The sequence below is a fragment of the Patiria miniata genome, unplaced genomic scaffold, assembly GCF_015706575.1.
Source record: "Patiria miniata isolate m_02_andy unplaced genomic scaffold, ASM1570657v1 HiC_scaffold_24, whole genome shotgun sequence".
Classification (NCBI taxonomy): Eukaryota; Metazoa; Echinodermata; class Asteroidea; order Valvatida; family Asterinidae; genus Patiria; species Patiria miniata.
Genome location: NW_024037063.1, coordinates 10821512 through 10835646, shown reverse-complemented (window position 1 = coordinate 10835646; position 14135 = coordinate 10821512). Strand labels below are relative to the sequence as shown.

General features: G+C 39.9%; 1 protein-coding gene across 1 annotated transcript; it reads left to right on the top strand.

Annotated features, from left to right (window-relative positions):
• Positions 1-1652: 1652 nt before the first annotated feature.
• LOC119732468 lies at positions 1653-8928 on the top strand. Its single transcript, XM_038205992.1, has 3 exons — positions 1653-1822; positions 6931-6993; positions 7596-8928. Exons 1-3 carry the CDS (start codon positions 1735-1737, stop codon positions 7823-7825), a joined length of 381 nt encoding a protein of 126 aa, XP_038061920.1. The 5' UTR covers positions 1653-1734; the 3' UTR covers positions 7826-8928.
• Positions 8929-14135: the final 5207 nt, after the last annotated feature.

Below are 14135 nucleotides of genomic sequence, written 5' to 3'. Positions count from 1 at the left end.
ATAGACGTGTACCGTGTTTATTAGGTGTTGAACACAAACAGCTAAATTAATAACTTGAGTTATTATTAGTGTCCTAATTAGTTAATAAGCCTTTTTTTAAACAAAGTGTTATTCTTTGGGAACAAACAAAATGCTATAACTAGTGAAATTGAACACTTAAAACCGATCTCATAATAAACACCCTATAGCACTGTTGACATTAAACGCCAACTGTTTTGTTTAAAAACACATGATGTGTTTAATTTTGTCACAGCATGTCACACGTTCTCGCGTTTTACAGTCTACGCTCCCTTTAACCATGCTCTGATTCACGTTTGTTGCTGTTATAGACGGAGAGCTACATAGGCCTATCTGAACCTCGAATAATCACGGTCAGTGTACGTCATTATTCTATCCACCAATTACAGTTACTCGGCGACTAGTCGGTGACCACAAGTGCCTGTCTGTAGTTCGCTTGTACCCCCGCCCTGCAAATAGGACGCTGGGATACTCTGATGAGCTTCACAGAATCTTGTGAAGGAAGTGGCATATGACCTATGTATAAAGCATCTGGCTGCAGCTGTTCAAGACCGCAGTTAGACAATGTGCGCAAATGCTATCCAAAAACTTCCCATGGAATTGCGCACATTCCATACCGGATGTGAGTTCTGTTTCATTGCGGACCATGTGGACAAAATGTTGAGCGCCGCATAATGCAATCCGACCGTTCGTGATTCGAAACGGAGCCTGAGCGAGTGACAGGAATTGTAAATTTACAACAGATAAGTTCATCAAATTAGGTTTTGCCCTTCAGATAAGTTTTACAGAATTTCCTACATTAGGCCTATTACGCTTTTCAACGACAAAAAACCCTCTCTTAACTGGAGTAAAAGAGTAATGAATCAGTCTTAACGGCCGTTTCAAACCTTACAGAGTCATGACCTTGAGGACGCGCAGGTCACTGGTCACGCAAAATCCAACCAATCAGAGCGTGAATTCATCAGAGTATCCCAGCGTCCTGTTTGCAGGGCGGGGGGGGGGGGGTACGAGCGAATGTCTGTAGTTGCGCGTGTCAATCACAAATCACGTGTTTTGGATTTGTCACCAACATCTATACAGTATCAACCAATAGGATGTGGCTATTTCAGTGTCGGTGACACAAGTTTGTATGGATGACTTTAATAGCCTCAACGATATTAACATGACTTTCGTCTCATAAATATAAAGGGTTTCGGACATATTGAAATCCTTCATTGGGTGTGATTTAATTTGGTTTATATTATTTGGCACACACACAAAAAGCAGATGAAAAAGGAAAACATTGCACATATATCCATTTCTTCATGTGAATGACTCAGAATGAGTAATAAGAGAGCAAAATCAACGTAGTATGATCAAACAACAAAACAAAAAGCCCCATTCTGACCAATATAATTACAGAATATCTTCACTTTATAAGCACTGTAACATTAAGATGACCTATAAATATAATCTCTGAAACTAATGATTAAGTCATTGTTGGGTCCAAATTGGTCGTGCTTGGGTCCGAGATGGTAGTGGATCCGAGTTGGTAGTGGATCCGAGTTGGCGTGGGTCCGAGTTGGCGTGGGTCCGAGTTGGCGTGGGTCTGACTTGGCATGGGTCCGACTTGGTTTGGGTCCGAGTTGACCTGATGCCATATGAAGCGAGTCGGTGATGTGTGATTGACAGTCCCTCGGTCACTGCTCAGGAAATCGATTCCAAGATTTAAGGCAGATGCGGGCCGCTTCTCCCCTCACAGCTTGTCATCACCTTCGGACGACAACCAGAGAGAGAACTGACTGCAAGAACAATATTGTACTCGGTGAGTGTTTGAAACCATTATGTTTTTCCCCCGAAAAAATGTGCCTTCTTGCACATAGTTTGAATCAACATGGGATTGAAATTCCGCAGATTATTGCTGACACTATTTCCAAACAGCGAGCGTGGTAGACACTGGTAGTAGGCTTGAGTCTCCCTTCTTTGTAAGCTTGTGATGTGAAGTTGCTTGAAGTCTGAACAACAATATGTTTATTAACAAATTAAATTGGAATTGAAACTGATCCTGCGTGGCTATGATACCGATGCTGTTGCACGATAACTAACAGCCAAACCAGCGCGGTCCGAACCGCCACAATTAGTGATCGTCATTAACAATCAAACATTGTTGGATATAAGTGTGACTAGTCGGAATAAACACTCTATAGTCTTACAGTTATGGACGCAAATACTAACAGACCAGATGATCATGCACTTAGTTTTATTCAAGTTCAAATTGTTTTATCTAGCTGGGTTCATTTGTAGAAATCATGCATAGAATTGTTTGTACAAATTACTCAGTCCTTCTGCTCTGCTGTTCGCCTTAAAATATGAAGCAAAAGCTCTCGGACGAATTCAGTCATGTTTGCATGTCAGCATGCATGCAACTGAGATTCTGTTGAATATTTTGGGACAAAGCAATATTGGTATTTGGCTTAATATTTTGAATGTTTTTGGTTGTGTTATAGGTACAGGTTTTCGCAAATCCTAAATAATTATGTTTAGAGTCACGTTTCAGTTGAGAAACAGATGGCACGGCTTATAGAGCCAAACCGGTGCGCCGATTTCCCATCCGGAAAATAAATCTTTATGTAACGAAGTCCAGCTGTAGTGTTTGCTCATTGTGATTCCTATAACCACAGGTTCAAGCAACCTTGAACCAGTTAGAGGAACATAAGATCAATTGCTCACAATCTTAAGCATGATGCAGCACAACTAACTTTTTGAACTTTAAGCTTAGTTGATGCTATACATTTGACCAAAACAGAGAAATCAAAGCGATTATTTTTTTGGTCCTTGTCACTGGATTTCGTTGCTAGCAAAGTTAATTGCCTGCCCACCGGCACACTATGTCGAAAACATCTTCATTTTTTTTCAGATGATATATCAGGCTGAACAATTCACAGTGTATATGTTTTACTGGTCCCTTCACTTTGAGCATCGCAAAGTTTCTGTCATTAAATCGGTATAGGTACTTTTTTCCCGGCAATTATGTAATTTATTTGTGTGATTACTTCGTTTGATCCGAAAATAGCAAAGCCTTCCAAAAGAGACATGCATGTTCCTCGTGCTTGAGTCCAGACAGGGCCATGGGAGAACGGATTCTGTTTGAAATAAATAATCAAACCAAATAATAAAAAAAATTCGGGGGGGGGCATTTATAACTTTTGAAATTCAGTTAGGCCTCAGTTAGGACTTTTTTCTACTGTCATATCTGATTGCAGTGTGCGCTTTCGTACGACGCGGTACGGTGATGAGAAACTGATGAAAAGAGTCTACAAACACGTACAAGTTTAACATTGCTTTAGAGTTTATTTTCCTGATTAACGTCGGTCAGCATCACATATGGAATTCCTGAACCCCGCGGACAAATAGAAATAGAGTAGGTAGGCGTGAAATAAGCTTCTATAACGAGGTAAAACATAACAAAACTCTGGTCAAAATTTTGGGTGGTCTATCTTAGGCTATGTAGAGAATTCTCATCCTGGACGTCAGTCGTAATGCAATGAAGACTTCGTCCAACCTGGGCACTATCAGCAATCACCACCATGTTTGTCAAGTGGCTTCATTGTGTTTTGTGTGTGGTTCCTGGATCGATTGTGAATACCAGTCACTTGGGAGAACATTTCTCATAAGTTTGAGAACTAGTCCGAAACTCCTCTGGGCACAACTGAGCACCGAAGCAGCCACAAATTACATTGCACTGATTTGAAATTGCGTCCGATAAGGCCACAAAAAAAGTCTCCGGTTTCTGGTATGGAGCTTGCCCGAAAAGTGGTGCGGCGACGCGGCTTTTTTTTTTTTTTACCCGTTTTTTTTTGCTTCAAATGTCGGCTGATGACTGCAAATTATGTCCGACTAAACTTAGTGCAAATATTATGGGAGACCAGAGAGGCCACATAAAGCTTATTCTCGATCATAGCCCCATCTAAAAACACGTTAAAATTGTGCAGCAGCAGGATTCCAGTCAAACCAGTGAGTTTGGCGGTTTTGAGACATCATCTTTCATTAAAAAAAAAATGTTTCATTTTGCTGACGGGCATGGCTACGGAGACGCGCGCGCATACCAGAAACCGGAGACTTGTTTGGGGGCCTAAACTGACTATGATATACAACACAATAGATTTCAAATTCAACAGAAACCGTTGAAGAAAAAAAAAATAATTCAACAAAAACAAAAACTACAGTGTGTAAGGGAACTCCCCAGAGGTGGCAGCAGGTCATTTTTTGCAAGTCCAAGTCAAAACACAAGTCATTGTTTGCAAGTCCAAGTCAAGTCACAAGTCATTAGGTCCAGTCACAAGTCAAGTCACAAGTCATTAGGTCCAGTCACAAGTCAAGTCACAAGTCATTTGGTCTAAAAACAAGTCAAGTCACAAGTATCTTTGTCCAAGAACACGTCAAGTTGCACATTATTTTGTCCAGCTGTAATAAGCTAAAAGAATTAACCTGGCGTGAACTTACGAGTTATTTTGAACATGCCTCCTTAATTCCCCTTTTTCAATGTGTTGCAATGACTATTCTTGTAGTTTATCACATATCTGTCGGATATTAGCCCTTTGTATACTTTAATAAATTTATTTTATATTGTAGAAATAAATGTTGAGATGACCGTGAAAAAAAGACTTCCTCACTCGATTACATGTAGTATACTAACACTTTTTTGTTCAATTTCCTGTATACTAAACGCCTACCAATGGGTTAGGCTATCCGGTATTTTACATGCAATTGACAAAGGCCTGCTTTCTTTTCATGAAAGGTTCCTTTCGAAGTTTGTTCAACCAATACATTAAGCAAGAGACAATTGGTCATTGAAAACTGTAGTTTGTTGTGACAGTCTTATTGAACACTTTTTAAACTAGTGGGAACTATTCATTTTACTGGATTCAGTCACTGAGGTCTATTTTCTGGAATGAAAAAGCTAATTAAAAGTATAATAGCTTAATTAAAGTGTATTGGGTCGCTCGAGTAGCGTCTGACTTGGGTTGGTAACAAGTCATTTTTTACAATCCCAAGTCAAGTCACAAGTCATTGTTTGCAAGTCCAAGTCAAGTCACAAGTCAAAGCTGGTATTTACAAGTCAAGTCACAAGTCACAAAAATAGCGACTCGAGTCCGACTCGAGTCCAAGTCACATGACTCGAGTTAGCAACTCTGGAACTCCCATACATTTTACCAACATCAATTTCTTCCAAAAGAGGGCGTGCTACCCAAATACTAGTCACCGAGACTTCTGTCAACGTGGATCACGATCTGCCCAAACAAAGTCGGCATTAAGGGAATATACATCATTTGCTTTTGCTGTAATTTTCAGAAATGGTTGGAATTGGGGGGTTGAAATATAAAGCAAATATAGTTACACTGACTTTTTGGAGGTTTTGGGTTCGAAAATGCAATAAAAACCAAGAAAAACGATCATTTTCCTGTAGTCTGGTTCCCTGACTCCATATAAGAAGAAACAGAGCAGTTTACATACATTGGGGAATTGTAAGGTTAGGGAACCATCTAGCTGGCTCGTACCCGTTCATAGGTTTGTAATCGATTGTAAACAAGTGCGATGGTCAATTGGGGCCAGTATTTGAAAAAAAGCCAGTTGTTTCCAACGCTGATCGGCCGACCAGCGTTGGAAATTGATACAAAAATAACACTTTCTTGAAAATGACAGTATACCAGGTGCCATAATTTTACAGGATGCTTTAGACTGTCATTTACCAACATCCTATTAAGGTATTTCGCAAAAACTTGGTAGTTTTATTTTTCGATGTTTGCAAATGTTGTATATTCCCTTTAAGTGAACAAACATAAAACACACTTTGTGGAGACGATAACTCAAGAACAACACAGTGCACTGAATTGAAATTCGTTTCAATTTAATTGTTCGGTATAGGACACAAATCGATTGAAAATCAACGGGAACCTTGAAGAATAAAATTTATTATGATTTAAAGAACCTATACCCATCATTCAATTTCAGGTACATCATGTACATTACTCATTAGCCAATTATATTTTTAAATATTCACACCCAAATAAAATCGGCGATTGTGAAGTGTAGGGTCTTGTTTGGTTTTGATCAAATTAGAGTCAAAAACTTTTTATTGCTCAAAAATCACCTTTACAATCAGAAGCAGACTTTTCTCAATTCTAATGACACCCGTTTTGCAATTTTGAACAGATTCCTGGGGTAGAAATCACGATTTTCCTGTGCGGTTTGTACCTTGCGATTCAGCGCGCCGCGCGTGCTCACGGTACATCGCGCGGTGATCGCCATCTTTATGCTTTAGACTGCTATCCCCTGGCAGTCCAGTAAAGTATTTTGTGATAATTTGGTCATTTATTTTTTTGATGTTTGCAAATGTACATTCCCTTTAAATAACCATGGAACCACTAACGGTTGTGTAGCACACTTGGTCTAGTGAGTAGTGGATATTATTAGCAACGGATCTCATGAGCGAGAAAACCCGAGTTCGATCCCGATCCCCGCTGGCGACATTTCTAAGGTTTTTTTCCCCATCCCCCAAAAATAAGAATATTCTTCTTTTATTATTTTAACATGTCTCAAACATTTTATTGCAGAGTATTACAATTTCTTTTTCAGATTTGTGGCTCTAGAGGATTTTTTTTAAAGGGAAATAAAGTCCGAAATTGTAAAATGGTCTGATTCCCATCTTGTGAATACGAAGTTACAACGCTAATGTTGGCGTGAAGCCAGACTAAAATTTGTCGCCGTAAAATAACTGCACGTTCAGTGCATATCTGGCAAGCTAAAGTTTACTAAAGTTTACCGTCTCCGGCAAAATATCCACTGCCTTTTTTTTATTCCCATCCCAGCTACCAATACCATTTAGTGCAAATTTGAACATAAATGAGGTTTTTATCCTTTTTTTCCTTTCAGACAGCATCATTGACAATGACTGGAATTATGAGCACCAAATCACCCAAGGCCGCATCTGGCCAGGTAGTATTCCTGACTGTTTATTGCATTGCTGACTAGTGACTGCTGTTTCATGACGGAAAAATGTTGTGCAGTACTTACCATTTAGGAAAGATTTCAATATCCTGACGCCACTGTTTTTCATTTTTTTTTTTTTAATTTCTTATTTTAACTGGGTAGCCCAATCCAGACAATGTGAAGAAATTAGAGTTTTAGAGGTGGGAGGAAAAGCCCAGAAGAGTATTCTGAAGACAACCCACGGAATCAGGTAGGGACTGAAAACCCAATCCACATATTGGCCCAGGCAGGATTCGAACCCAGGTCACAGCGGTGGAAGGCGAGGAAAGTACCGCTACACCAACCTGACTCCCCGATAATATATCATCATATGTTACCAAACTATGGTCAGATAGGCCAAACAAAAACATACCTTTGGTTCGGGTCACCTGACCGACCCTATTTTTGAAAGCGATAAAATGCGACCCCACACAATGTTAGCGGTTATGTGGAAGACAAAAAAATTACGATACTGACTTCCGATCAAAATTGTTTAAATTGTGCACCCAAGACTGCAATTCTTTCAGGAGAGCCCTCATTCTGTTTTTTTTTTACTATTATCTTCCAAGGTGAAAACTATGATGGCGAGACCCTGTTTTACCGTGATGGTGTTGGCGTTGGGGATTCTGTGCCTCATGACTACTACAGCTGCCGAGGAACCCTTGATCGGAGACCGATGCTTTGCTCTTATGTTCTCTGCTTGGGATTGTGCAACCCCCACTGCTGGGTCAGGGGGTCTAGCGGGGGAAGATGTGTACGGGTGTCATCGGGGTGCACCCAGTGTCAGTGCTACACTTAGCCAAGTAGAATGGCAACCATGTTAGGTCAACCACAATGCATGTTTGCAAAGAGTAGGAAATAAAAATTATCACTTATTAAATATCAGCATTAATATCATTATTGTTAGCATAGAGTACATATCACCGGACACCAAGTTCTCCAACCTCAACCTTGCATAGTTTCCATGCCACCCATCGTTCAATTTCGATACAAGGGCTGGTTAACTCACTATTACTGAGCTCGTCGTCATTGTCGTTGTTAGGGCATACCATGAAATAAAATTATAGAAATTCTATAAAAGTAGGCTTTTTGAAATCATGAGTGTAATGGTAATTCCGGGATATCACCATCCGAACTCACATCATCATCATAGAGAGGGCGAAATTCTAAGATGCAACTTCGGAATCTGACCTTCAAGAATCAGCCCATAGAACCCACTCACAGCATCTTGCTCAATAATTAGAACCTTATATTGCTTAGTTGGGCTTCATATTATTATATTTACATAAAACTCAGAACATGTAGTAAGCATTGTGTGGCAAGAGCCTACAGTTAGTTTCACCTTATAATAGTGAAAGAGCATACTTATGTGTTACATTAAGTACTAGTAGCCTGCTTCCCACCAGCAGAGTGACCCTGTGCACTTCCTGTGTGCATACAGAGACCCTGTGTACGTACAAGTACTACATAATCTTGCCACATAACAAAAGGCAGCCATATTTAGTGACCATGTGATTTTAGAGTCATACTCGAAGCAATTTAGTTCTTCAAGTTTCATCATTTTATTCACACTTTGTGGACCTTGAAAGACCACATTTTGGTGAGAAGCATTTCCTTGATTTTATGAGTTACTTTTAATAAGTTTAGAGACAGAATTCACTGGATTTTCTGAGATTTTACAGTTGATTATTCATTCAGCATGTTCAGCAAAAAACAGATTGAACTGCAAATAGTGTTTAGATTTGACAAATTAGACTGCACATTTTTGGACTCAACTTGCCATGTTTAATAGATTAGACTTTTCCATGTACACGTATTATAGTTTGCTTATTAGTGCTTTTCTGCTTTATTAAATTGCAGATTGTTATCTCAATCTACTAATAGTGCTATCAGCAATCACCACCATGTTTGTCAAGTGGCTTCATTGTGTTTTGTGTGTGGTTCCTGGATCGATTGTGAATACCAGTCACTTGGGAGAACATTTCTCATAAGTTTGAGAACTAGTCCGAAACTCCTCTGGGCACAAGTGAGCCCCGTGGCAGCCACAAATTACATTGCACTGATTTGAAATTGCGTCCGATAACTGACTGTGATATACAACACAATAGATTTCAAATTCGACAGAAACCGTTGAAGAAAAAAAAATAATTCAACAAAAACAAAAACTGCAATGTGTAAGGGAACTCCCATACATTTTACCAACATCAATTTCTTCTAAAAGAGGGCGCGCTACCCAAATACTGGTCACTGAGACGTCTGTTATCGGACGCAATTTAAACGTGGATCACAATCTGCCCAAACGAAGTCGGCATTAAGTGAACAAACATAAAACACACTTTGTGGAGACGATAACTCAAGAACAACACAGTGCACTGAATTGAAATTCGTTTCAATTTAATTGTTCGGTATAGGACACAAATCGATTGAAAATCAACGGGAATCTTGAAGAATAAAATTTATTATGATTTAAAGAACCTATACCATTCATTGAAATTCAATCCGAATTCAAGTGAACAAAAATAAAGCACTCTGTGGAGACGAGGCTCAAGAAAAACACATTGCACTCAATTGAAATTTCGTCCAATAACAATTGTTCCGATAATCGAAACAAGTGTTCTGGGAACACTTGATCTATTTGTACAGTGAACTTAAATGGGGTCACTTTAACGGACTTGTTTTTGATAATATGTGCAGTACATACACTTTGTTTTAAAGGAGAGTGAATGACGCAGTTAAATAGAACGCATTCTATTTTTAATTGCGCAGTAAAACTAGGATCTCTTTTACTGGCTAATTAGACACTAATTACCGTAATTTTCGGAATATAAGCCGCGCGGCGTATAAGCCGCACCAACCGCAGCAGTTCAATTTTGTAAGGCCTCCAAATTCTAGTCAAAATGCTCTGAACCAGTTCCATTTGCACTACGAAAGCTATAAAAGGGCCACAAATGTTATGTCAAATCATTTACAGTCGATTACTCTTACAAACAAATATGGGAAATTGATGATGAGAAATAAAAAACGGGAATTGCTGCCGGCTGGCTCGTCAGTGAGCCTGTGCCGGCGAATGACATTATTTTCCCCCAGCACTTGAGAGAGTATGCAACCCACCATGTGTTGTCTGACTGGAGCGCTACAAATCCTGCTTTGTGGCAACAGACGCTGAGTTGTTTTGTTCTAAAGGATAAACAAGTCCGTTTTTACAGCAAAACTTATCAAATTGTTGTGATTACTAACGAGTAGTAACGTCAAAACTTCAAGTTTGGATCGTAACTTCCTTCAAAAACAGTCAACACGATGCCGAGATTTTTATGGACGAATCCATTAATTTCGTAGGGGTGGTTTCACTCCTGTTTTGAGTTTTACATCATTTCTTGAATACATTTCAAGAAAAAAAAATTATATTGTGACGTTGAACAACTGATTATCAAATATGTTTCAAACTCCATAAAAAGTATTAGTTGTCTTTTTCCTTTTTTTTAACTGGGGAAATATTGGTAATTATTGTTCCCAAGAAAGTGCACCCGTTTATTACCACAAATGGTGTGGTCCATGGGGAATCCCTGCAGCATGCATGCAGCATCCGGTTCGTTAGTGTGACGTCACCTCCAGCACTTTCTGCACGATTGGAACCGGAAGTTAACGCAGCTCGAGCGTTTGCAGCCAATGGGCGCTAGTAATCAGTGGTGTGCACGCGTGTATGACGTTTTTACTAACGAACAAAGAGGGCGCTTTATAGTCAAACAAGCAGAAGCCGGAATTAGGGACACTTCACTGGTTCACTCATGCTGGTTATCGTGTATTTGGTACCAGCATTTATAAGCCACGATGGCGCCCAAATGGCCCTCGTTTATAGTTTTCTCTGTGGAGGGGGGGTGCTTGAGCGCAAGGAGGAGATTCTACCTTTTCGTTGAGCGTAGTGACTTCTTCCTTGCTGATCTTCCAAGGAAACTTCTCCGTGGTCTCCCCTGCTTCCTCATGCAGCATCCAGGGTTTGGACAGCTCCTTGAACCTCCTTGGGCTTTTTGTTCAGGTCTGGGATGACCTCCACGTCCGAGCAGTTGATGCGGAACTTGCTGAGCATGTTGGCCATGTTCATCTTCTCCCTGTTCATTTGCTCCTTCTTGCCCGTGGTGGCAAAGACGCGCAGCTTGCATTTCTCCCAGTTGGATTTCATGGAGTTGAGGTGAGGGATGAGTAGGGTCAAGCCTGGGGGTGATGGAAGGTGGGGGGGGGGGGGTTTCACAAACAAAAATTATACAGAGCATTATTTCCCTTTGACATAAAGCATGTGTTTCCTTAGACATGCAGCCATCCAGAATAACCTGAGAGATCTCTGAAAGGCTCCATGAAATGAATTGGACACTGAAACATATATTAAAATAATAAGGCCAACCAAGAACAAATAGTGTGGTGTTTTCTATTACATATAGAAAAAACAACTGTGTGGTAGGGTAGGTAAAAATCTGTTTTTGGGGGTTTGACATTTCTATAGCCTAAAAATATAGGGTGGGATGGTAGTCATTAAAATTTACTTTTTTTCTCTATTTTGCATGCATTAGTTAACATGTGAATCATTCTGCACTACTGACCAACTAACACAAAAATAAATATAAAGTTTATAGTTTTTACTATGGGGGGGGGGGGGGGGTTTGCTTGAGCGCAAGGAGGAGATTCTACCTTCTCTTTGGGCGTGGTGACTTCTTCCTTGCTGATCTTCCGTAAAAACTTCTCTGTGGTCTCCAGGCTGCTTCCTCATCCAGCATCCAGGGTTTGGAGAGCTCCTTGATGATTGTGTTAGTCTTGATCTTACCCAACCCACCAATCTAGACGGAAACCAATCAGGATGGAAAATTTGAAAGCATTTGCTCTAAATAAATTGTGTCCAGCTAGGTCTTGGAAAAGACCAAAGTTAGCGCTGCAAAAAGCGAAAAACCTGGACAAATCGGGTTTAATCATCTTGTTATAAATTTTGCAACTTTGACTTAATTTTTTAAAGACCTGTACTCAACATACTCATCGAAATATTCATTAAAATAATTCACCAGAGGTACACAAGACTTGTAAAAAGGTACTCAACTAATACAAAACCTCAGGATTCATTGAAAACAAATGAATCGACTCATAAAATAGTACTCAGTAAAAAATAGTCTACTTGTCAAAAAAAAACTACTAAATCACTTGACTTATTGCAGACTGCTTCACTCGTCAAGCAGACTCGACTTAAAAGACCGAAGTTTTCAAACAGTGCCTCAATCCATTTAAAACTGGTGTTCCAGAGTCCCTAACTTAACTCAACTAAACTCAACTAAAATAGATTCAAGTTTCAAACACAGGCAAAGTTCTTGTATTAATTTTACATTGATTAGACGCTGGTGTCATTCTGAATGACTGCAACACTCAATCTTTGGACGACTTTCATGTGTAGTTGCTCCTCATTGTTTCAAACGTCAAACTTAATTCAACACTTTGGAATAATTTAGTTCGGCACTTCTCTGAATGCTAGTCTGAAACGCATGTAGTTGTCAAAAGGCACACAACTCATCAAAATGCACAAAACTTGAGCTATCCACGCATACTCAGGTCTGACCCTGATCCCCCTCATAAGCCTACCTGGCACCTGCATGAGTGCCTGTGCCCCGGTTCTTAGCGTAGAGCTTGCTACCATGGCTGGGAATGCCTTGATCTTCTGAACATCCACCCATTTCTCCTGAGAGTCTGTCAGAAGCTCCATCAAATGTGTACTCCGCTCACCTTGAATAAAAGACGCGACAAAATGTTTCCCCTTAAAGCTTAGCATCTTTACTTTACTAAAGAAATTAATACTCTACTAAAATAAAAATTTAAAATATAATATCTCACAAATTCTTCACCAATAAAAAGACAAATCACCCAATCTCTATGACATTTACGTTTATGCTACAAACAACTTGCAAATGTAGCAGATTACTTATGATCCGCAACGCTAGGTTCTGATCCAACTGCTTCACAAGGACAAACTTTTGTCAAATCACAGACAACTTGCGACCGTAGCAGATTACTTACGGTCTGCACCGCTAAGTTATGATCATAATGCTTCACAAGGACATGCTTGTGTTAAATCACAGACAAGTTGCAACTGAAGCAGATAACTTATGATCCGCACCGCTAGGTTCTGACCAAATGCTTCACAAGGACAAGCTTTTCTTAAATCACAGACAACTTGCAACTCAAGCAGATTACTTACGATCAACACTGCTCTGCATATGAGAAGGGCTGTGCTCTTGGTGATATGGGAGACGAAGTAATCATAATGCTTCACAAGGACAATCTAATGTCAAATCACAGACAAATTACAACTGTAGCAAATTACTTATGATCTGCACCTCTAGGTTCTGATCGTAATGATTCACAGGGACAAGCTTTCATCAAATCACAGACAAATTGCGACTTTAGCCGATAACTTATGATCAGCACTGCTCTGCATATGAGAAGGCTTGTGCTCTTGGTGATATGGGAGACGAAGTGAACCAGGGCAGGCCTGCATCCAGGGCGACCAGTCAATGCAATAATCTGTTGCCTGTACAGGGAAATACAACAATCCACAAATTGAAAGGAAGAGGGAATAGAACCTGGGACCTCCGGATTGCCGTTCCAGTGCTCTACGAACTGAGCTTGACCAAGCTCCATCGTGTTTAGTCTCCCACTTTCTCCATCGTGTTTAGTCTCCCACTTTGTCAATGTCTATGTTAAGAATAGCCATTGGACAGAGTGGTAATGACTCGAGTCGACTCGAGTCACAATTTTATGAAAAATTTATGTTCACGTTACTTTGCGAATACTTGTTAAGAATAGCCATTGGTCAGAGTTGTACATGTAATGACTCAAGTCACAATTTTATGCAAAATTTATGTTCACGTTACTTTGCGAAGACAGTAAGGTACAGCCGCCGCTTGTAGCACTTGTACAAACATACAATGTGTCACAGACTCCCGCCTTGTGGTTCTGGAATGCACAAAATAATATTCAGGAACCGGACTTTAAATGCATTTTCCAATCCGTGGTTTCATCATTGGCTTTGGGCGATTTCTTATTAAGCTATAGGATTTGAACGCCGTCTAAATGTATAC

Coding starts and splice junctions, on each gene's coding strand:
- LOC119732468 (XM_038205992.1), top strand. CDS start 1,735: ATGCGGGCCGCTTCTCCCCTCACAGCTTGTCATCACCTTCGGACGACA. Junction 1,823..6,930: donor CAAGAACAATATTGTACTCG/GTGAGTGTTTGA, acceptor TTTTCCTTTCAG/ACAGCATCATTGACAATGAC. Junction 6,994..7,595: donor CCAAGGCCGCATCTGGCCAG/GTAGTATTCCTG, acceptor TTATCTTCCAAG/GTGAAAACTATGATGGCGAG.